The 24,060-nt window shown below is 41.7% G+C and overlaps 2 protein-coding genes across 8 annotated transcripts in view; one reads left to right on the forward strand and one right to left on the reverse strand.

Moving 5' to 3' along the window:
- Window positions 1–331: 331 nt before the first annotated feature.
- UBLCP1 (ubiquitin like domain containing CTD phosphatase 1) lies at window positions 332–13,197 on the reverse strand. 7 transcript variants are annotated; one of them, XM_074883577.1, is made up of 13 exons: window positions 13,130–13,175; window positions 12,067–12,206; window positions 10,391–10,581; window positions 9,895–9,986; window positions 9,401–9,486; window positions 9,201–9,316; window positions 8,001–8,099; window positions 7,021–7,058; window positions 4,775–4,873; window positions 4,226–4,342; window positions 2,719–2,846; window positions 1,849–1,903; window positions 332–1,348 (listed from the first exon to the last, which is right to left on the reverse strand). In XM_074883577.1, the coding sequence occupies exons 3-13, from the start codon at window positions 10,542–10,544 to the stop codon at window positions 1,280–1,282; spliced, it is 1,053 nt and encodes a 350-aa protein (XP_074739678.1). In that variant the 5' UTR covers window positions 10,545–10,581; window positions 12,067–12,206; window positions 13,130–13,175; the 3' UTR covers window positions 332–1,279. The 7 variants fall into 7 exon arrangements, with proteins under 7 accessions (XP_074739678.1, XP_074739677.1, XP_074739676.1 ...); XM_074883576.1 differs by having other exon boundaries at window positions 10,391–10,584; XM_074883575.1 differs by lacking the exon at window positions 12,067–12,206 and having other exon boundaries at window positions 13,130–13,197.
- A 6,912-nt stretch (window positions 13,198–20,109) lies between these two features.
- RNF145 (ring finger protein 145) overlaps window positions 20,110–24,060 on the forward strand; it is a 46,176-nt gene continuing 42,225 nt past the window's right edge. The window contains exon 1 of the mRNA XM_074883412.1: window positions 20,110–20,338. The gene's annotated coding sequence lies outside the window, so the exon portion shown is untranslated. The remainder of the gene's footprint in view (window positions 20,339–24,060) is intronic.

Raw genomic sequence — 24,060 nt, forward strand, 5'->3', positions numbered from 1 at the left:
TGGCACTAAACCACAAAGAGCAGCGGATAAGAAACTGTATATTTTCTGACAAGTCATTGAGCCGGAGCCTAACATGCTCATCTTAACAGCTCATTTGTGTCTGCTGTTCTGACATTTGCTGTCAAGGTTCCTTTCCCGGGCAGCTATGTGCTTCACTATTCGACACCACTGCCCTAATCTGCAGCAGCACATACCAGTCTCTTTCTTAACTACTGATGCAAAAATCGCTGCCTCCGGAGTCCAAAGAAACACCTCAAAAACCCCAAAATTATGATTATCAATAGCTTCTCTATTATGCAAACTAGACATTTAAGACAGTACAGGACACAAATTCTGAAAAAGGTATTTATTATTTACACAACTGCTATAGTTCCTTAAGAACAATATATACCATTTTTATTTGAAAGGGTCAGTCTTCTTTCAAATACATGAACTGCATAATGCACAAGTGTTGGTAATGCCAGACAGCAGTCACATCACACTTCTATAGTGCAGGCATAAGCAGCGCAAGTAAATGATATTTTAAGAACAGTATGGCTGAATATTGTCTTTAAACACAGTGTTTGCACTTTGACAAGATTTAGCTAGAAGAGAACAAGGGTTTTGTTCATGCTTTGTTAGGAATGTGACTTTCCCATCTGAGGTTTAAACCCTTCATCTGACATGAGAAATTTTCAGGCAGACTGCTTTTCACTTACCACGTAAGAGTGGGTTTCTCTCCCTCAAACTTCAATCTTTTGTTTTCCAGTTAACACTGCTTTATAGTACAAGTTCACACACCGGGGTAAATTGGCCACAGAGGTGGTACTTTCCCATCTTACTGTCTTGCACAGAGAAACACTGACATACTATTACATACCAAACTTAAGACAACTTGTAATTTATAGACTTAAATACTGGAATGGGAGAGGGAGACTGTTTCTAAAGATGGAGGGAATAGAGGGCTTATACAATTCATACACTGCCAAGGTTGGCTCCTTACTCAACTTTTTTGGTCTAAATATTTTTTTTCTAGTTTCAGAATGGTTTTGGTCTTTAATGGTTATGGTTGTACTTCTGCAGCAAAGGAGAGGAAAGTATTTTTAAGTAGTAACACCAGAACTGAATGCAAGAAAAAGTAACTTGTTTCTCCCACTTTGAGCTTATTGCTGTGATCTTTTAAAAAAACCCACAACCAACCAACTGGAAGACCAAGTGTAGCAGTCATTCTGGCATTGGATCCAGTGTCCAGCACTATCATACTCTAGCATAAAAGCAAGGAAAAGTCCAATGATCTTGGTTATGTTCCCTTCAGTTCAGTGCCACACAATTTTATTAGCGTTATTGTCCTTGCTTCTTTGAAAGATACCTGAAAGAAACAAAAGTACAGTTTTTCACAAAATAAAAGGTAGGCACAAATATATGCAGTACCTTTTATAAACACAAAGTATAAATCTGATTTCTTTTTTTGTTAGCAATCCTCTTTTTGATAACCAAAAATTAGGAATGTGATCAATATTACTTATGGTTTTATTTGATTTCAACATTCTTTCAATTCCATGGTAGGTTATTTTACAGTAATTCAAAGTCATGTTTTTAGTTAGACTCTATTAGCCTTTTAAACAAAAGGGAGAAAGGAAATGGAAACATGTTTTATTCTAAGAAGTTGAAAACAACATCAGTTGGAAAAGTAGCTATTATAGCCTTCAAGATAAAAAAGCCCATTAGATATGTCACTCCTTCAAATAAATTAAAGACTTTAATGAACAGTCATCCAGCATAACCTGAAAAGAACAGCCCTCCACTACCTTCTTTAGAGAATCTGAGTTACTCCAAAATGCCTGTTTTCTGATCTCATAGCTCTCTTACCACTACAGCTGAAGCAATCTGGCTACGTGGTGACATTGAGGTCTTTGCAAATACTCTAGAAAAAAAAAATTCAATTAATTTAACCGATGGTGTGAAATATCCATAGAATTTCACCGCTTTTAAAGTTTTAACATTTGAATTTCTGTTCTAATCAGAAACAAGAAAATTGTATCAAGTTTGCAAGGCTGTTCTTTTAAGCACTGAATGAGTGTTTTTCAAATAGCATATTGTGCACACTTTTTTTCACATATATTGAAACTTCAGGTTGTTGCATAAAACCATTAAGAACTCTGCTCAGACACTTCAGCTAATTCTCTAGAAAGAATAAGGATGCTAACTGGTGCCCTAAGTATTTGGAAAACTCCTGTTCATAACACAGTCATTTGTGTTTCAGAGCTAATGAATACCATAATACCACACAACCTGGATAGTGCCTGAGAACCACACTGTAACACCCCAAAACTCTGAAGTAACCACCAGAAAAGCTGCCTTGTAACAAAAGACCCGAGATCTGAACTGACACCCTAACTTCGTAGGGATGAAAAGAGACAGATCTCCAGGGACCAGGTTGCTTCAATTTTTTTTTTTCCCTTTAGGAAGTGTAATTACTTAACTGAAAACAACTGGTGGTCCTGAATATTGGAGAAGTGTGAAAACAAAGTCTATTCTGTCAAAATCTTATCATTTTAGGGAAGCAGCCCAAACACTATAGCCTTATTAAAATTCTACTTAAACTAAAGGACCTTCATAACTGTAACTGATGTCAAAGTTCATCAGCTCATTTGTTTTCAGTCTTTGCACAGACAACCTCAAGCAAAACACAGTGGGGTCAGAGACAAAAGGAAGAAAGAATTTTGACTTTGTTCTTACCTTTCCCAATGTTTGTGATTCAGCTCCAAAAAGTCATCTAATTTTGCTATTTCTTTGAGGTATTGAGTGAGCTTTAGAAGCTCCTTGTCTTTATCCCGATTTAAATGTGCTTTCATAAAAGGCCTTATCTATACAAAATAAATAAACTGGGTATAACCATTTGCTCAAAGAAAGAAAACCAGGTCTGATTCTCTATCACTTACCACCTAATTAAAAGATATGTTCAGTACTATGCTAAGTTATAACTCCTCTTAGGTAAGAGGAAGAAAAACCTTTTCCGTTTGTGGCCGTGTGCAATTTGTCTTGTTGTTCATGCAAACTGGACTGCAGGATTTTTGTGTTGCCTACCCATCAGGAAGAAATTGTTTTGTCTTCAACCAATTTGAGCCTTCCCTTCCTAGTCAGACAGAATGATAAAATGATCTGGAATGGACTGCCACCTTTTCCAATATGATTTCACAGATATTTTTGTAGGAGAAATAAGGGGTTTTCAGCTCTGCTTTGAGTTGTGTGGCATCACTGGAACCAGATGCTTTTTCTCAACAAAAAGCATTTGACTACAATCATAGCTTCTATGAAAAGAGATGTCAGAAATAAAGTTTATCTGACAATTGCTTTTAGCCTGGAATGCATTATACCTGTGCTTTGTTTTAGTGATTCAACGTTCTTGTCTGCAGCTCTTTTAACAACAGTTTGACAAACATCTTTCAAATCTGAGTTACAGGGAGCTCGCTGGATAATCCTCTCCCAGCAAGATCTTTGCTGTTCCTGATTCTCCTAATACTATACAGTTCCAATTAACATCATCTTGCTAGATCTCATCAGTTGCTATCCTCCTCAGGTCATAGATGCTTTCAAATAAACATCATCTTGGATTTTTGCTTTTGAAAACATCTTTTTTTTTAAAAAAAATAATTGAGGGTTCTCCATGCTGCTGTACCATCATATATAAGTACAAATTTAAGTTGCATTCTACTTATTCAGAACCAGCACTGACAATGGAGCCCAAAGTGGCTGACAATTTTATAGAATGAAATATTTGCTGTTCTGCAATCAAAATAGCTCAAGGTATTAATTATTTCCCAGAACAGAATGCTTGCTATTACACTGGCATGCTACCATGAAGTACAGCCACTTGTTATTTTATTTCCTGAATATAACCACTCTTGAGATTGAACATCATATATTTCAGTGGTGCCTGTCAGCAATGCCCAGCTTGATTCTGGCTTGCAGGTATAATTTAAGCAGAAATCATAATTTCATTGATTTTGGTAGTCTCTCAAAAACACAATAGTGAAACAAAGCTTATTTAATACTACTATTACAGAAATATTAGTCCAGACAAATGTCAATCTAAATAAAATACAATAAAATCTTTGCTAGTTAAGAATAGCCTTTCTCTATGATACAGCAAAGAAGTATGAGAAAGTGAAACTTGAAGTATGAGAAAGTGAAACTTGAAGTATAAAAAAGAGTAGTAATAAGTTAAAATTCCAGTTAAAATTACCTTGAGTCCGTTCTGTGGATTCATTAGGAAGTTTCGGCCAATATCATCAAACATAATAGTATTTTTTTTGCTGTAATATTCTGAAAATTTTCCCCAGATAACACCAAGAGGCTTCACCTGCAAAAATAACACATAAAAGGTAAGTGAAGTAAATCAGGAGATGAAACTACCAGTTTATAGGAACTTGAGTCCAATGGACACTTGTATTCTTTAGCTGAAAAACGAGCAGGTAGTTGAGCTTTAATAAGGGAAGAGATGTAAAATAATACAACATACTAAATACCCCTCCCACTAAAGAAAACCTTCCTGTTGGTATTAAATTTTCTTGCAACAGATCTCTATTATTTGATTTGAAAGCAGTGTCATCCAAATGTACTAGTCAAAACATTAATAGAAAATTTCAGTAGGAAAACAAAAAATCTATGCTTCTAAGATTCTTACAGATTTCTTGCATGAAAACTCTAGCACAACTTTATTGTTGAATATTTCAAAGGGGTATAACATGTCAGTTGAATGTAGAAAAATATCGGGGAAAAAATAAGTACTTACATCTATTAGTCCTCTTCTAGGAGTGTGCACCGTTATCATGGCAGCACTGTCCAACATGAAAGTTATCTTGTAGTTTGCATTGGTACTCACTCCAAGCTCCTGCACCACAAAGGTTTATTATTAAAGCTAATTATGACAGTGTTACTGCTGTACAACTGAAACTACGATTGTCGAAAGGGTGAGCTGCTGTGAATTACCAGAGACACACTAGAAATAAGACATCTGGGGGGGTTTAATTTTTTTTTGATCTCAATCACAAAAGTATACCATTCTTCCAAGAGGAAAAAAAGCTAAGAGAAATTTTTTTTTGCAGTATTTACTATCAGAAACTTAACTGATGTCAGCGTAAAATCAAAGCAACTTTGCAGAAAAGGCAAAATACAGAGAGGTCCTGCCAATACCTTAACACTAATCTTTCACAAGTTCTACATGCCTCAACTTTACTCAGTATCTATGGCAAGGATAGCAACTGTGTACTGTCTGCTATTTGTTCCTTCCAGTAAGTTACAACAAATCACAGGCCAATCCAAGATGAAATATACAGTAACAGCTCATTATTACTGTTTCCTCCTACACATGTCCAAGAAAAACATCCTTTTTAGAAATAAAAAAAAACTTTGATTGAACGAGAGAGGAGCATTTCCATTTCCAATCCTTTCCAAAGCTGAAAAGTAATAATAAAATCTGCTGACGCATTATAACAGAGACATTGCTGACAATTTCTGGTGCGTGCAACAGCAGTAACATGCAAAGCTATGTAACAAGGAGAAAATATCCACTGCAACAGCTCTCTTGAAAATAACCAGCCACACTTAACTGATTTGCTTTTATATGAAAAAGTAAGTCTTGCAAATGAAAAGCGCTACCTACCTGGGTCAGTGATCTGTTACACTGAAATAACTAGCTGTGCTAGACCATTTGAATTCCAGGCATAAATAGATAGTAAATGAGAGATTAAACTTGGTTATCTGATACTCCCTTCTTTTTAATGCTGTTCTTGCTTTGTAGTTTAAAACAAAAACTTTAATGCCAAGTATTGCTGGAATCGTTGTTTCCTGACAAGAAGTGAAGCTTTTAGAAGTAAGCACCTGGGTGCTATCAGTTTAAGGAGAAACAGCAGTTGGCATCTAGTGGTAGGAATCTCAGTTGATCAAGATCCTGGAGTAGGTATAGAAGGGTTGTGGTTCAGTAACATAAGAAAGGGCTGGGAGGGCAACCTAGAAATGTAGAGAGGTGGCCAGTGCAGGGGAAACAACCCAGTTTTGAACAATAATTTTCCACAAGATTAAGTCCTAGCACTACACTGACAGACACAACATAAATAGAGATATAACACTGCCACAAGAAGTGCAATGTTTGCAAGGTTCAACACTGATTTTACTTGCACTAATTCCACTTCATAGTTCTGATTAAAGATTCTCATTTCTGAGATCACTCTGAGGAATTTTTGTTTGTTTAGAAAAATTGTAGCAATTCATTATTTTGAGGAAGTGAACACTGGAAAATGTGCTTTGATCTGTTAAAAACCTGAAAAAATGGTTAGTCCATAACAAAGAATGGAGATACAAACGCTTAAATTTGGAGAAGTTTTCTCTGAAAAGGAAACAAGCTTTGATTTATAAGCATTAAAAATATAACCCACCAACCAAACATACAGCAATTCTTAGTAAGCTCGTTAGATTTACAGCTAAGCCTGACTGTAAATATGTTTACCACTAGGTCAGCTGTGCCAAACTGGCTAGTTGCCTGTTTTCTGTACGGAAGAAACTTGGATTGAAAGAAGAGCTCTTACAGATGTTTTAATAAGGCAGAGGAAGCAACAGAACCACACAGCTGCAAGAGGTACAAGATAAATATGAAAAGAGCTTCCTCTTGATAACCTACTCCAGCATGCCACATCTGTTTGCTCCTTTTAAGAAAAAATGGCATTACACTTAAAGACTAGAACTCTTAGAGGTAAGATGAAAGCAACCGTGAAGGCTGCGTGACTAATCTAAGTTTCAGCAGGTACTGACTTGTGTTTAGTTCTTCTAAATTTCATACCTATTGCCGATAGTTCATGTGGAATTCTAAAATTAGATTTAATCTAGTTTTGTGACAAAGATAATTTAAAGTGAATATGAAGATTTAAAAATCTTAGGTTTGATTCATACAACTTCTGCAGTTGCTAACCCTCTCTATAACGCTGAGCGTGAGTCCAACTATATGAACAGTCAGCCAGACTAGAAATAGTCAGAACAACTTACTTTCATTTTAGCTTCAATCCACTTCATATTAGTAGCAGCTGAAACAAAAGGGAGAAAACAGAAAGAATACTTTACCAAAATACGTCACTGACAGTCAAAAAGAAACAAGCCAAGAAATTGTTCCCTTAACATACCAAATTTTTATACAAAATTTCATTTCAGAAAGATCCACCCCTCTTACAGCTTTTAGGGTTCCCTGCCTTGAAGAGTCTTTCTTCATGGAAGTCTATTTCTATTTGGAAAAGCTTACTTTTCAAATGAACAGCTAGATAGAGCAGTGCACACATTTAAACCATTTTCTAGATCAGCTGTTACTGAACTACAGTCTGCAGGACCATAAGAAGTGGGCTACACCTGCTTTGAGGAACCATGCTGCCTTTGCAAGTTTTTCTCCTGGAAGCAATGATAAGAATACCTGGAAAAGACAAAGTGTCAACATTGCCCACTGATGTAAAATATGTGGAAACATTCTTCCAGACTATGAAAACTAAATCTGTAGCACAATTTTAATATGGTTTAAATTCTGCACTGGCTAAAGTCTGTTCTCCAGCTGTTGGACAGGAAGTAAAACAGCATGCAAGGGCAAATGATCAACCATCCCTGCAGACAGGAGAATCTGCTTCATTTGGCAGTTTGTTACTTATTGTCTGGATTGAGATTATTTGTAAAGATAGCCATCAAAGGGTGTCTGAATGTGAATTATACAATTTTGTTACTTCAAACGTTTGTTTGTACAGAGTAACACAGAGTAGTAAAGTGATGTTGAGCTTTAATACTGTGATTAGACCCATTCATATGAGCAATGTAAGAATTACTGTTTTTCTAAAATAGCTCTAATAGCTGTGTGAACATTCCTGCTGAATGTATTGTTTTAGATCTTGTGATTCACACTAAAAAGCTATATAAAAACCTCCCACCTGGAGTCTCTGCTCGGAATGACAATTTACAACAAAGTCTTAGGTATTAAGTATAAAACTTACACCAAATTACAATATCATAATCCTCATATGCAGACGTCAGGAATTCATGAAGGTATGGCCTCATCAGTTCTACCCCAGTTTCGGCACATGATCTGTGGTCTAAAAAGAATATGAGAGAGGAGCAGTTCATTATTGAAGTTCAAGTTAAGTTATTGAAGTTCAGTCCGACTTTCCTATTTACCCAGACACCTGAAGAGTTTTCATGAGGGAGGCACTGAGGCACTTCAAAATCATGAATAAATTTATAGCAAACTACCATTCCCATTTTAAAGGTGGAGAGAAGATGCAGAGGGGATATTTATCTATTGATCCTTACAGGTATTTGAGGGCTTAGCTAATAATTAAATCAGAGATCTGTGGGTCTGAATATCTTTGAAGAGTCAGGCCAAATAGTTTATCTGTGCACCTTAGCAAATTTGTAACAGCTCAGATGTGAAACTGATTCGTTCAAACCTGGTCAAATTTTGTGAAAGTATATCAAGCTTGTTTCAGACATGCAAATGTTGCCTGTTCCAATTAGAAAACTGCTGTCAAATTCTGCTAGCAGACAAGCTCTGAACAAAAATTCTAAACTCAGTAATAGGCTGAATTTTCATCTCAGATTGTAAACAAATCTCATGGAAAAAAAAAAAAAGCTAAGGAAAAGGAATAAGGCAAGCTATTATTTACTGCTTATAGTCAAGCTGCCATGACACACCTACATCACGGAAAACTAAGAAGGAAAATTGTCTTCCAAAAAAACCAGTCTGACAGAATATCCAAGTAAAACATGTTTTTGTGCATGTTTAGGAACAATCTGGAAATAAAACTTGAAGCTATTCTCCCACGCCTCCAAAAGTGGAGTCAGTCAGGTACAGACTGAGATTATTATTTTACAATATCTTGCTCTGCCACTGTGATGTCCGAGATCCAAGTTGGTCAAGAGAAAGATTATTTGGATAAAATACTAAATTGCTACTTTTTCATGTCTTCTTGCAGGAAGTAAATAGTTGCTGCACTAAAATCAACAATACACAACACTTAAGCCCAGTGCTTTTTAAAATATGAGCAGAAGACCCCAAAATATTACAAAGCAGAAGTTATATAGTACAACACGTACCAAAGTTACTGAAGTAAATTTGTAAAGCAAAAATCAGGAAACGTGAACTGGCAAATAAACTGACCTCTTAAACAAAAACCACAAGTTGCATAAAATCTCACCAAATAGTGTATAATCAACATCTAGCACCAGCAGCTTTTTTCCTTCTCTAGGAGGATTCAGAATTTCCACTTTGTATTCTTTAACTCTGCGGGAAATTTTTAGTAGATTTTCTTCCCTAATGTAACAGTGAAAAAAGTTACAGTTAATTAAAATGTATATTCAATAACAGGACTGTTTTTAAATAGCTAAAACTCCTAACCTGTTTTCTACTTCTACAACTTCCTCTTCAATATCAAAGTCATTGACAACATCATCATTATCAGGAGGTGGCCCAAGGACATCTTCCTAGAGAAAGAATAATAAAAGATAACTAGGATCACTGAAGGAAAATAACAATGGATATCAAGTTTCTGTTCCTGCACGTTACAGGAGAAAAAAAAAACTATTTAACCAAAATTATTTCACTTTACTAGTGGAAAGAATTACTAAAGTATGCTGATGATTGTTCAGATTTGAGAAGTCAGTGAATATCAAAATAGGTTTGTACTCCAAGTCCAGAACAACACAGGACTAGTGAATACACTGCTATCAGAGTTCTGCAGGAAAGCTTACTTTACATAGAGAAATAAACACCAACAAAAATCTACTGTACTACTATTTTCAAATGAATATTCAAAATCTAAAATTGTAATAAGGAGACATATATATAAGCATCTTTTCCTATTTAAGCTAAAAAACAAGTAAAGTATTTACCAAACTCTCTTCACGAGTGCCCATCATCATAATTTTAGTATTTGGTTTCAACTTGAGAGCTCCAAGCTTAACATCATCATCTGCAGGTTTGCCTATAATGCAAGCAGATAATTTTTTTTTAATGCCACTGAGAGATTTTAGAAAACTGTCAATACATTTCATGCTTAATTGAAATAAGCTACCCATCAAACACCAGAATACCCCAAGCTGTATTATCATCCTCCTCCTATACGGATACATTGCTTGTCTGCCAAGCAGCAATTTAACTTTTTTTAACGCATGTTTGCCACACTTCCGTGTCAGCCATTAAAAAATGACCAGGTAGATGTATCAATAATACACAATATCCATCGATGTATAAAATTTCTATGTTCATTCAAAAGCTAGGTCTGGGAGGTAGATGCCCTGTTAGTACACCCATCCTGGCTAGGTTTAGGGGATGTTTGTCCATAAACATTTCAGGCACATCCACAACGTAACAAATATGAATAGTTACCCTTCATTTTAAGTCCAAGTAGTTTCTGACGCTCTGGTAACACTCCAGTAAGGCCTTTAAGAGACTGCTTCAGATCCAACACTGTGTCTTCTTCTGATAGCGAGGTTATTGTATACTCCTGTCCACCCCATTTTATTATGAGAGAGAGAGACATCCTTGAAGCATATGTTCAGTATTATTTTCTGAAAAATCTGCTGCGGGAGGGAAATACAATGATCACGTAAGGAGGAAATAGAATTACTCTTTTCAGAAGACAAACGCTACAGTCTGTTTAAACTATTTTTGATTTCTTATTATATTGTACATCAAAGAGCTCTTTGTTTTGCATGAACAGATGATAAACATGTTGATAAAATGTGTAAACTACAGGAGAAAGAACAGTGCTAAAACTGGGCCTCTGAGTTCCACTTCAGTGTATTTAGCAATGTCACATTCACCGTTTACTCCAGTAGATGCTCATTTGCTGTGTGTTCCGTGCAGGTACAGCCTGTTCACTGCACAACCAGCACCCAGGCAGAGCACTGCAGTATCATAAAAGTAATTTCAAATCTCAGAAATGTCCTCTGCAATAATTACGCAACCGAACCAGCCCTGGATATCTTTACATATGTAACAACAAAACAGCAAGTAGGAAATACCTAAAACATAAAACCATAAAAATAGTTCTGAACCCAACACTTCATTTTTAGCATTGGATTTCTCTAATCACTTTCACTGTGCGTTACCCGCAGTAATACACACCCCAGGTCACGTCTCACTGTAGCAATATCAAAGTAAGAGTTTGAAAACAAAGCCAAAATACACACCTACACAGTGCAATTACACTGTAAGAACTGTACTTTCATTGCAGTGCTGACAAAACAACCATAATTACACTATCTTTAATTTACACAGCATCACTTATACAAATTGTATTTAACAGTTTAGTCCTACATTAAACACAGCAGAGAAACAAGATTTTTAGCTTTATGTGGAAGGCCTGGAAACAGAGAATCAAGGAGATAGAAAGGTATGAAAGGCTGTTACAGGCTGTCAGGTGATGCAGAGAAGGTCTTTGTACCACTAATGGTCAGATTGTCTTCAAAAGATATTCAAAAAGAAGAGAGAGCAGACCTATGAAAAAAATAGGCTATCCACCTTCAAGAAATACATTACACCAAGAAATACAGGTCTGGCAATTCTGAAAAATCTCAGAATCTAAATCTGATTCCTCTTCCTCTCTGGCATTGTATTCTCAGAGATTATCTGCTCTCAGACAAAATTATTCTCATTTATACAATGTAGCCTATAAGAAACAAACAAGCATACCCACCAAGCTCAGACCGGATGAGAAACAGAGGGCTAGCTACAACCTGCTTGCTGAGGACACTACAAGCCACACCTCCACACTATTCCCTCTAAAAGCCCTGAAAACAAATTGAAGAGGAAAACTAGTATCACAGAAAAAAAATATCTTTTTTTCTTTTTTTTTTTTTTTCCAAATGCCCCCAAATCAGATAGGGATCTAGTATTATCCTGTAAAAAAGGGCTCTTAGAGGCCCTAAGAAATTCAACTGTGGTTAAGGCTGCACAGCATCAAGCAATGTTGATACATAGGGTCATTATCATAAATTATCCCTGTTCATAAATGTTTGACTAAGTTTACAGAAAGAAGAGTTTATTGTCTGTTTTCTCACCTCAAATAGTTCTGCAAGAAAATGCATAGGGTAAGAACTGTAAGAAAACTTCTCAAGTCTCTGTCCAGTGCTAAATTGAAAAGATCATCCCTCCAAAGTTGAGCACTTGACCAATCGTCTATCCTTACTGAATTACAGTCCTGTCGAGATGAATGTTATCAGAAATGCCAAGCAGAAATAAGACAACTTTATTTAATGCCAAAATGCTAAGGGGACTGTGTGGACACCAGAATCAATGATTACAGGAAAACAGATTAGGAGCAGAAGGAGACACAGGGATTTTCAAAGTTTCTATCATCGGGGCTGGACGCCATTCAAAAGGGAAGTTTACTGAAATGAAGCCTGATTTGGCTAATTACAGCTTCAGAGCCTTTACAAGCCCCTTGGACCACCAAGAGCCTATGGGTTGGAAGGTCACTGGGTCGGAGAAAGTAGTGTTGTAGTTAAATTGTCGCATTACACCTCTTTTCTGTGAAGATACGGAAGAGAGACATTCGCACCTTTAAGTTTCACTAAGCAACATAAACCCCCCAAAGCACAGAAGGTGCACGACTCTGCAGGCAGGACCGCAGCACTTTCCACTACACCGCAACAGGTGGAGGCACGGGCTTTCCAACAGAAGCTGCTCTGTGTCCGCCACAACCGCATGCGCGTCCCCGCAGCCGCAGGAACAGACGCCGCGGTCCGCTTGTCCCCCCGTTCCCTGCCGGGGCTGTCCCGGCCGCGACACCGGGCCAGGCGGGCGGGGAGAGCCCGCACGGTGCTGCCGGCCCCGGGCCTGGGGAGCCGCTCCCGCCCCGCAGACGTAAGGGGGGCACCGACCCGCCCGAAACAGGCGCCTCGGGCCCTCCCCCCCAACCCCGCGACCGGCCCTGCATCACCCCGGTCCGGTAAAGCCCGGCCTCCGCCGCACACGGACGGGCCCGGCCCCGGGCCCAGACCCACCGCGCTGCCCCGGTGATCGGGGGCACGGCGGCGCCCCCCGAAACCCACCGGGTGACAGCGGCGCCACCGATCCACTCCCCACCCCCCTGCCCCCCGGCAGCGCGATGCGGCCCCTCACCCTGGCAACGGAACCGGCACCGGCCCGGGATCCGCCGCACCGGAAGCGGAACTGGCGCCCGCCGGAAGCCGGGGGGGGGGGCGGGAGGCAGCGCGCGGCGGCCGCCGCCGCCCGGATGTACGCGGGGTCCCGCTCGGCGGGAGCGAGGGGCTGGCGGGGCCGCTTCGGGCTCTGGCTCCCCGCCGGAGCGGTCATCCCCGGGCGGGGCGGTCCTGCCTGTTCTTGCACCGGTCAGGCTGTGGGGCGAGGGAGAGGTTTCACCTTCTTTTAATGAGAAGAAAGCTGTTTCTCCGTGTGCCCGCCTGAGGAGAGCTCCTCGGGGCTCCTCCTGTCGGGTTCACGCAGGGAATCGCGGTTTTGTGAGGTAAAATCCCCGGCAGCCGCGGAGCAAGGGCCGTGCCCGCACCCCGCGCTCCCCTCATCGGCGGCGGGGAGGCTGCCCTGCGCTGGAGCCCCACCGGAGCTCAGCGGGGGCCCCAGGGAGGCCAGTAGAGGCAACTATTGCTACAAAAATGTCAGTTTTCCATTATTAATCCTGAAAGGAGATTGCTCTCTACCCAGGCATCCTCACTCAAACCTTCCTTAGTTTCTAAGCTGACTCTTGACAGGCAATGCCTATTATTATCTTTTTGTGTCTGTGGAGGCAAGGGTCGCTTGTCCGCTGCTGTTGGGATTCTTGGGAACTGGCTTCAGCTGCAGCGGTTTTGTGCATGGACAACAGATGTAGAAGAAAAAATGTATTTTGCACCAAGATGGCTTTTTGCACTCAGGTATTCTGCTTTGCAGAAGTAGTTTGAAGGAAAAAAAACCTGTTCTGTGGTAAAGTCAGGATTTTTACATATGTGAAATAAAGTGGAGATGATAGATTTAAGTTCCCCTTGGAGAACTTAAATTTGAGAGAGAAAGTGAAAGTTTCAGACCTCCCTTAGGTCTTGCTCTGTAGAGAAGTTAGATAATTTTTCTCTCCCTTTTTTGTTTGCTGATAAATAGGGAAGGGAACAAAAGAGCAGAGGTCAGCAGCTGTGCACCAAGTACAAGTTTCTTCAGAACGGTTGCTTTTAAGAGCCATTCCTAGTGTAAGTAAATCTCTGAAGATGTGCAGTATAAACAAAAACTCTGTAGAAACCTGATTTCTTTCCTGAGTGGATATGAGCTTAATGTATTTCCTGCCTGGATATGTAGTTTGAATTCTGTTCTATATTCAGGTTTTAGCATATAAGCACTTCGGTTTCCAAAAGGGTGGTACAAATGGGAGACTATTGTAGTGACTGTTCATGTCGAGTTTAGCTTCTGACTGCACATAAATCCATGGAAAACCAGTTGTTCTATATGTATCCCAGTCATGAAGAGTTTGCTTTTCTCTGTAATGACACACGGCTCTCCTCTGCGCAGAGGCAGCGCATTACAGTAGTGCTGGAAAGCTTCCAAAGCTGCAACTAGTAATTAAAATCACACCCTGTCATAAAACTATGCACCCTCCAGGCCTGTTTAAAAATTCAGGCTACGAAAATGATATATAGTGTGATCATTACTCTGTAAGCTTTTAAAAATATTTTTTATTATTTTCTGGTTGCCTTTTAAAAAGTTCTCTTGAACAGGAGTAGGGCTTTGGCTTTTTTTTTTTTTTCTGGTTGAGGAGTAATATAAAAAAGTATTTATGCATATTTAATTCTGGTATGATACTGGTGTTTTAGTATCCTGAGCTATGACTAGGACATCCTTGCGCTAGGCACTGTTGAAAAATGCTGTGATCCTGACAACATCCATGTGGCACAAATAAATACGTCCTTTTACTTAGCTGTGAAAACGCATGGTGGTGCTCAATCCTAACATTAATAAGTGCAAAGTGGTAATTTGACTAAGACAATTCAGAGCCCAAACAGCATAATCTTGTCTTTGTACTGAGGAGTTTGTTTTGTGGTGGTACTCTGGGTTTACGCCGTAGTACACTAGCAGAGCAAGGAGGAGGGAAAAGCAGTGGGGAAATTTTAAAGCAAATGCACGATGCCTTTCACCTTGATGTGCACTACACCCTAGGATGCTCCAGGGTGAAATAAAAAATGTTACTGCATGTCAAATTGATGCCTGCTGGCTCCCTTCCAGTACCTCATGTTCACAGCAAGCATTTCTGAGCATTTTGAGGAATACGCTCCTGTGCATAACTACTGAAGCCTAGGAGCTCATCTCCTAAATTGCTGTTCATGCTGCATAGAAAAGCAAAATTCCCGCTAGCAACTCTGGGGGATGCTAGGTAAGAATCCTTTAAAATCATCATTTAAAGCTGAAAGTTGTGTGGAAAGCTCAAAAGGTTGCTCTGAGAATTAAGAGAAAGATTAGATCACATCTTTAGATCACATCTCTATGTAATCTAAGGAGATAGAAAGCAAAAGGTGATGACACTGCAGGGCTGAGATGCTAAATATTTGTGACATTCAGTGACTTTAATGGTGGAAAGTCAGTGCAGATGTTAATGGGATGCAGATGGGCCAACATCCCAGATTTCAAGGTTTTGCAACTTTTTTTTTTCCTTCCAAATTGCTTTTTGGTTCGGAAAACTCATTTGAATATGCACCAGTCTCCCTACCCCACTTCTAAATTGAACCCATTTAGGAAAAAATCTAGAGAGAGCCCACATTCTCCACTAGGAATAGAAGAATCCTTACAATACAGCTTGGTACCAGTGTATTTTAATCTGTTTTAGATTTTTTTGGTTTCTCCTCTTGACTCTTTTTGCTATTTCCTACAATACTTTATTAGTTTTTCCCAGTCCCTTTTCTCTGGTCTACAATTTGTTCTAAGCAGGCGGTAGAAGCAATGATGCCTGAGGACGTCAAGCTCTTCACGTCTGCACCATCCAAGCGGCTCCAGCCCAGTGCAGATGTGTGTGCGAGCCTCCTGTGCTGGTCGTGAGCACTTCAGTGTAACACAACACAGCGTGATGTACTGGACACTGGCAGCACTGTGCCCTAGAAATGTAGCATTTGAATGCAAGCTCTGATTCTGAGTCACTGCGTGACTCCAGGCAAAACACCGAGAGCTTAATTTCCAGTGCTTAATAACGTGGTGTGCTTTAGTGGCTGGTAGCTCAGCTGGAGACATGGAAGTGTCTCAAGTTTGAAATGAAACACATTTTCAAGTTATCGCTAATACAGTAAGTCTCTGTCTCAGCTTCCTTATCAGTAGGATGGGGGTTAGAATAATATTTCTATAGTTCCCTTACAGGAGTTTTTTCAGGATTATCTAATTAATGTTGGCACTGTGAAATGCTATAAATACTAGAGGCTTGTACCAGTATACCATATGATTCTCCACTTTCTGAATGCAACTGTTATTCTTCTGCCACTATTCAGCCCAATTATTTTTATTTTATTTACTTTGATTCTTTGTATTCTAGATTATGCCCCACTGGCAAGGGATCTTGGGAGGGAACTGTGATGCTTTTGTTTGCTGAACAAAACCTGATTCATCACTTTCCTTACATCACCACCCAGCTCTCTAGCTTCTCAACACAGACATTGGTATGGCTTTCCTTTAGGTAGGTTGTAAATTGCAGCAGCTGTTTATCTGTTTGGAGTCAGTGCTCTCCAGAGTTAGGAAAGTGGTAAAAATAGAGGTAGTCATCTGAGATACATAATTATCAGACATACTGCAGAAGTGTTTTCCTGCAGAGAGTGAAAATAAATATGAAAGTGAGAAAATGGAACTAGCCAAATTGCTAGGAAGAGCTCTGAAAAGCAGTCAGAATGAGAGGAAAAATGAGGGTCGATGAGAAGCTAAGTGATGGGGAGAAATTCACAAAATAGGGTCACAGATAGGGAAGAACAGGGGAATTCCTGAGATGAGTGAGAGTAGGTAAATCAGAGAAAGAGATGCACTGGCTCTTGCTATTGTGGGACCCCGTAATGCTCCCAGCTCCTGTGTCTGGGTATGTGTTTCTGCAGGAATTAAAGTTTATTTGTTCCTTCGTTTAGTGAATGGGATAAAATTGCAAGAGAACACAAATGCTTTGGGGGCTGGCTGCCATCAGTATTATAAGGCACACACGTGAGGCACTAAATTAGGCTTCACAGGCAATCTTAATTTTTGAATTATTTAACTTTTGTCTGACTTTATGCAATATAACCTACTTGTTAAGACATCCCTTTGCTTTTACATATGGATATATGAATATTTTTTGAAACAATGGCTTGTAAAAAGCTTCAAATAAAACTGCCCATGTTATTGTCCACCTTAGGCATGCAATGTCCTTCCATGTCAGCATATTTTGCTGCTCTTGAGAATTCTTATAAGGGATTTTCTTTGTAAGCAGTTTGGGGTGCTGGCATTTGTCCATCCGCGTGGACAAAACAAGCTTCCACATTATCTGAACTCTGTGAAGGTCTTTTGAAAGTTTTAATGAGATGTCACCATAGTGGCCCCCTTCAGTCCTTAGTTGCTGATCACTGAAAGTTTGGAATCCAAACGCCTCTGTTAATAATGAGAGATAAACAATCATTGGATTCAGAATTCTTAGCCACCCAGTGTCAAATGGAGGAAAGGCTTTAAAAATTCCAGAGAAATGAAGCAGAAAGTTCAGGTGCTTTTAAAAAGACATGCCTGACAAGACAGTGGTAACGCCACATGCCTGATCTGTCCATTAGAAAACCTGTCCTCTTGTCAGGTAGCACACTTTCAGAATTAAATGCTGAGAGATGATAGAATGAAATAAAGGTGGGTTTCAGTTCCTATTGTTTGCTTGCAAACTGCAGTGAGAACTTTGGTGATTTGCTACAATACTTTCTCGATATAATTACTTTAAAAAAATAATAGAGAATTCCACTCCATCTCCTATAAATACCTCACTGTCTACGGTTGTGAATATATAGATGTCTCTCTGCAGCTTGCTCTTTTCTCTCTGAAGCAGCACTGAAGACAGGCGATAGGACTTACAGATCCTGCACCATCACCCCTGGCCTCAGTCAGCATCGAACCAAGCCCACAATGAACAGAAGTGATTCATGATTTTTTTTCCATGTACGGCATGAGAAGACAAGCAGGCCCTAGAAATGAGGCTGAAATTCTTATGCCTTGTATGACAGTGGGTTCCTACTTCTGATAAGAAGTGGGGTACCGGCAACTATTCGTAACCGTGACGCAGTAGGGAGCAGGCTGAGCCAGGCAGAACAAAGGGGTGGCTGGAGGCGGGTGAAGCCATTTTTTTACCATGTTCTCTGCAGCAGTCCATGGTTTGGAGCAATGTGTTTACCCCAGCTACAACAAAAGAATTAGGTGATAGTGGCGTGATTAATAAAAAGATGCATAAAACAGGAGCTGCAAAAACTTGTCATGCAGGGGCCTGTTAAGTGATAAAGGAGGAAACTTAACTGCTCAGGAGAGAAACTCAGTGGCTCAGCGAAGCCCTGTGCAGAATAAACCTTGCAGGTCTGACCAGAGCACAAAGTGCTTCTGAGTAATAACCACATGTATATGCATGTCCTCAGTTTGGCTGGACGTGCATATTTGTTCTTTCTAAAGAGAATTACTGACTTTAGGAATCCTTGCACAAACTGATAGCTCTAAACTAAAAGCTTTACAATAAAAAAAGCCTGTTATTTTTTAAATAGCATTAAAATCTGAAGATTGTGAAAAATTGTACCTTAAGCTGAGCTCCTTGCCTGAGCTCTGGGAGAGCCCCGTCGGTTGTGCTGTTTGGTCTCCTGCTGTGTGCGGGGCGAGTTTGGGAGAGGACAGGTCCACTGCTAACACCTGAGTGTGCAGCAGGGCAGAGCCCTACACAGCTTTGATAAAAGTTAACACAACGTTCAGACAGCCTTTTGCTTCAGGTGTTTTGAAAACCTTTGCGTACTCAGACAGGGTAATTTTGCAAAGCAGAATGTGGACAGACACTCAAACCCCTTATTTTAATCTCTCTACTTCAAGTTAAAGACACTGTGTTGCGACTATGCATTGTTAATACCTACATTTGTGAATGCTCCAGTCCATTAGAGATGGAAGGAAAAAAGCAATTATTAAGTTGGCTAGCCCAACCCTTGTGAACTACAGGATTTTCCAGTTCAGTGTATTCCCTCATTCCTTGCTGCAGCAACGTTTTTTCATGTCCCAGACAACGTGGCTTTGCTAATTTTTCAAACGTTATGGCAAAACCCATTACTCCTCTTAGATCACATTTTTTCCTTAGCACTTAAGAGTGCATGCTAGGCCCGGGCCACGCAACCTCTACAGAACGAGTAAATACTAGTGAGCCTTTTCATGCAAGGGCTGTGAGGGAACTGAAAAAGCTTAAAAATGACAAGAAGAACAAAAAGTCTGCTATTTTTCTGTTTGATCTCACAACAAAGGTGACTATGGATTTTGCAGTACCTCACTGGAAAAAAGAGTCAACTTTAGTATCTGAAATTAATACAGCGTTTCGTGTTCCACCAGTATTATTAAGAGAGCTGAGCTGCCTTTTAAACATCTGCCCAGACACTACCTCACATTTTGCTGAGCGGCTCTTGTGACTCATCTTTCAGACTCGCAGCTGCCCTGACGAGTCCTTCACGTCCCGGGAGGACCCAAAACCAAACCAAAACGAAAACCCTGGTCTCCCATCGGAATCCAAACCTCCGCCTTTTCCGGGACGGGGAAGGGGAGCAGCGTGGCGAGAGGGCGGCCGACGCCGCGCTCCCCCGGCGTTAAGGCTGGAGCCCCGGCGGGCTGGCAGGGAGCCCTCTCCGCGGCGCGCAGCCTCCCCAGACAAATTCCAACGCCCAAAACCGCGCTTTGCCACCCAAAAAGCGCGTTCTGCTCGCCCGCCCCCGCGCGCGCTTGCAGCCGAGAGCAGCGCGCGGGGGGGGGGGGGGGGGGGCAGCCGCCCCACGGGCGCGCGACTTCCCGCCCGCGCGCTGCCCCGCGCGCGGGTGGCTGTAGCGGTCCCCAGGCTCGGCGCGCGGGGCGGTGCTGCGGGCGGGGCGGGCGCATGCGCCGAGCGGGGCGGCGCGCGCGCGCAGGCAGCGGGGCCATGGCCGCCCGTCTGTGGGGCCGTGGGGTGTCGGCGCCCTGAGGCGGGGCGGCGCGGCCATGGTGCCTCGAGGAGCCGCTCTGCCGCCGCCGGGCACCGAGGAGCCGCCGCCGTCGCTGTGAGGCGCGGAGCCCCGCCGCGCCACCGGGGAGCAGGAGCAAGAGGAGGAGGAGGAGGAGGAGGCGGCGGCGGCGACCCCGCCGGCCCAGGTGATTTCCCACCCGCCGCCTCAGTCACGCGCGTGCCCCTCCCGCGCCCCTCAGGCCGTCGCAGGGGCCGAGGCGCTTCCCCCCACCGCCTACCCCGACCCGCGCGCGTGCAGCGGGCGCGCGCCGCCCCCGCCGGTTGCGCGCGCCCGGGCCGGGGTCGCCCTCCCACGCCCCCCGCCGCTTCCCCGCGTGTGCGGGGCCGTGCGTGCGCGTTTGTGTGCCGGGGCTTCCCCGACCTTCCCGGTGCGCAGCGCCCCCCTCCTCCCCTCCCTCCTCCTCCCCCTCCTCTCCCCCCTCCCTCCGCCGGCGCTGGCTCGCCGCGGGCTTTGCAGGGGGTTACTGGAGTTCAGAAGCGGCGGAGCCGCGCGGGGCCTGGGGGAGGGTGCGAGGGGCTTTCTGCAGCGCCGGGGATGAACGCGAGAGTTTCGCCTGGCGGGCGGCTGGACGGAAATAAGTCGCCGGTCGGGGAGTCTGCGTGAAGGGGGGGTCGTAGAGTTTGCACGCCTGCATGTACGCGTACGTGTGCGCAGCCCGGCGGTGGAGCTTGACTCGGGCCCAGAGGACGAGCTGCTCCGTGCTTCGGTCGTGACCGAGGTGCTGGCTTCGCTGTGGAGCTTACGGTGCTCCCCTCCCTCTGTGGGGTCTGGCTTTACCTTCTGGTTTCCGCAGCCGGCTGTAAATAACCCCCTTTTTTCCGGTGGCCGGACGCCGCACGCCTTTACGAGTGACACGGAGCTGCGCCGTGTGCCTGGGTTCAGGTGGGAAGAGGGGAGGCCCGGCCGTTCCCCCCCTGGAGACGGGCCCTGAAGCATGTGGTAATGCTTATGTAAGAAGCAGTCTCTCCGTGAAGAACAGGGCTTTTTCTATCTTTCCTACTTATGTCATGTTAGTCGATTTTTGGAGACCTTCTGTAGTCTTTTAAAATAAGGTTTGTGATGAGAATTTTCCATTTTTTTCTGTCATCGAGAGTAGTTCTGTGTACTAAGTACACTTGTGACAGATGGTCGCTCTTAGAGGGATTCTTATCTTTTGGCTGGGCTACCTTTTTGGGGGTGTGTGCAGGGGACCTGCTGCATAAATAAAGTGATTGGGAGAATAAAAGTGAAAGAAGGGTGGGGTTTTTTGTTTAATGCATGTAAGTATCAGTAAACAAGGGAGAATAGTAGATGTTATAGGCAAAAAATACCTTTTGTTTACCAGTGAAAAAGATTTCTGTAACATGTTTGACTCACAAATATTACCCATTTGTGATCTCATTGGAAAATGCTTGCTTTTTAAGTCTGTAGGTGTTGCTGTATTTGTTTCTTCAGAAATTTTTAATACAAGAGTTTTCTGTTAACTTGCTTAGTGGATTTGGGGCTTGGCTACTTTTAGTTGTATTTGTGTTAGGGTTTGTTGGGTGTGTAATGCACCCCTAGAGATCAAACTTGCGAAGGGAAGAAGGAAATAAATTTTAATTACCATCTTTGATCATTTTTGTTTGTAGGTTAATGAAGATAGATTTAAATACTGAAAAAAAAATTTTTTTTAAGGTGAGCACTGTTAAGCTATTGCACCCTGTAGCTTTGGTTTATCTGTAACCTTGGTTTATTTTTGCCAGTTATCTTAAATAAGGAGCTGCCTGTGCATGAGAAACTGTATCTTTTTGTTTCTAGTTAGTTTTAATAACTGTGGTAATCAGCTGCTGTTTTTCTGAGCCATAGTGTCCTGAAAGGATTTAATTAATTCCTAAACTCAGTAGCATTAGGAAATAGTTGTCTTTGTGACCAGGGTTATGTAGGAGAATTGTCAGGAATCTTACAGAGCGACATAAATAAAGCTGCTGCTTGTCCAAAACACAGGATTCATTCACCTTGTTTCTATCAGTCTTACGGGGAGCTACTGATGTTAGAGCAACCAAGTTCTGATGGAGATAGGAACTGAGCAACACACGTTGGAAGAAATATTGGGGAATTTCTTCCTTTGGAGATGATGGAAAGATTAGTATCTCGGGTTCGGCAGCTGGAGTCCATGGGGCAGATGCAGAAAGGCACATCATGCCAATAAGATGTGAACGAATGGGTGTGTCATGGAAAACTGTATAAGCCTGCTTAGTGTTTCATGTTGCACTCTCAAAAACATTCTCTAAGCTGTTTGCTAAACTTAAGTTGGTTTCCTCCCCTTCACTGACATGCGAATAGCTTCTCTTTCAGTCCTCTGGTACACTTTGTGTGGTGATTTACTCTTTCTGAATCCTTTTTTAGCTCCAGATACACCTGGCAATGTTTGATGTGGTTATAGAGTGGACAGTTCGCCATCATTTTGCTTTTTAAGTGCATGTTCATGATTAGTGCCTTCAGTACGATTCAGACGTTTGTGCCAGTTTCCCTGCCTTTACTTTTATAGCGTTTCCTTTCATTTTAGAGAAGCCCTGCTGCTTTGTAATTAGTTGCGTACTTGAAAGGAATATGCAGAAGTGGATACTTCACCTCGTGGAGTTTTTCTGGAAAGATTTTTTGGTTGCATGTCTTGAGTTTGAACATGTTTTAAAAGGGACTTTTCTAAGTATTTTCACCATTTGTTGGATCTTTCTGTTGCGTGAGTCTGGTACTGCAGGAAGCTAAGCTGCCTATGTCACAGGCCTGGAAGCTGATGCTCTTCATTTACATGACTCAAATAGCTAAGGCAGCAGCAGCAGTGGAAAGTATATCAGTATTGACCTAGACAAATCTTGAAAGTCTTATTTTATATTTTAACTTCTTGCCAGTCAGGTAACTAGTTATTGGCATTGCAGGTTCTAAACGTAGGCTGTCTCTGTATCTGAAATGGCTAAAAACTAAATGAGCAGCTATGGAGGATGAAATATATTTCATCCTGTCATGTAACTTCATCCTGGTAACACATTTGGGTTGCAGGTTTTTTGTGAGGTTGATGGGGTATGCCAGCTTTACTTGTGTGACTGGTCTTCCTGTGATCCAGCTCTCTGAGGTGGGTTGTCACAGACTGGATCATCTTGGGCTGTCATTAATGCTCTGTGTGCGGGTCCTCTGGGTATTCTATCCTCTGCAGAGGCGCTTTGGGATTGCTGCCCAGATTTTCTCAGAATGTGCTGATACAAATGTGGTTAGGCAGGCTTGTAGGTGTAGGCTTGCAAACGTGGCTGTGATGGCAAAAAAAAATGCTGAATAACTAGTTAATAAACCAAACCTTGGACTGGCAAGAAACTGTAGAGTCAAAAAGGACCTCAGAGCAGTTCAGTTTGTTGATTCAATCTAGACTTTTTTTTTTTCTGAAGGTTTTACTTAAAGATATTAATAGTTATATTTTTATTTTAATGAACTAGATTCCTGTTGTTCAAGTGCCTAACTGAACTCAGCAAATCTGTGATCTAAAAAACAAGCAGCCCCTCTAAATGTGACTGGATTTGAACTGATCATATGCAGGCAGAGTGCCGATCCTGTAGAATCCACAGAAAGATTTTGCTGCATACCTGGTGGATTTGTTAACCTTTGTTAACGTACATTAGTCCCTCAGTTCAGTTCCATGGTCTTACCTGCTCGTTATGAAAAATAAAAGACACAAGATGTTTTACAGGGTGCCTATAAATAATACACTTGCTATATAATTGACAGGGCACTGGAACTGCTCATAGGCTATCAATGTACGCCAGAAATAAATCTTTAAAGAAAACTTTTAACTTCACAGCTCTGTGATATGTATCCTCGTTTCCTGAATTGATTTTC

The sequence above is a fragment of the Strix uralensis genome, chromosome 14, assembly GCF_047716275.1.
Source record: "Strix uralensis isolate ZFMK-TIS-50842 chromosome 14, bStrUra1, whole genome shotgun sequence".
NCBI lineage: Eukaryota > Metazoa > Chordata > Aves > Strigiformes > Strigidae > Strix > Strix uralensis.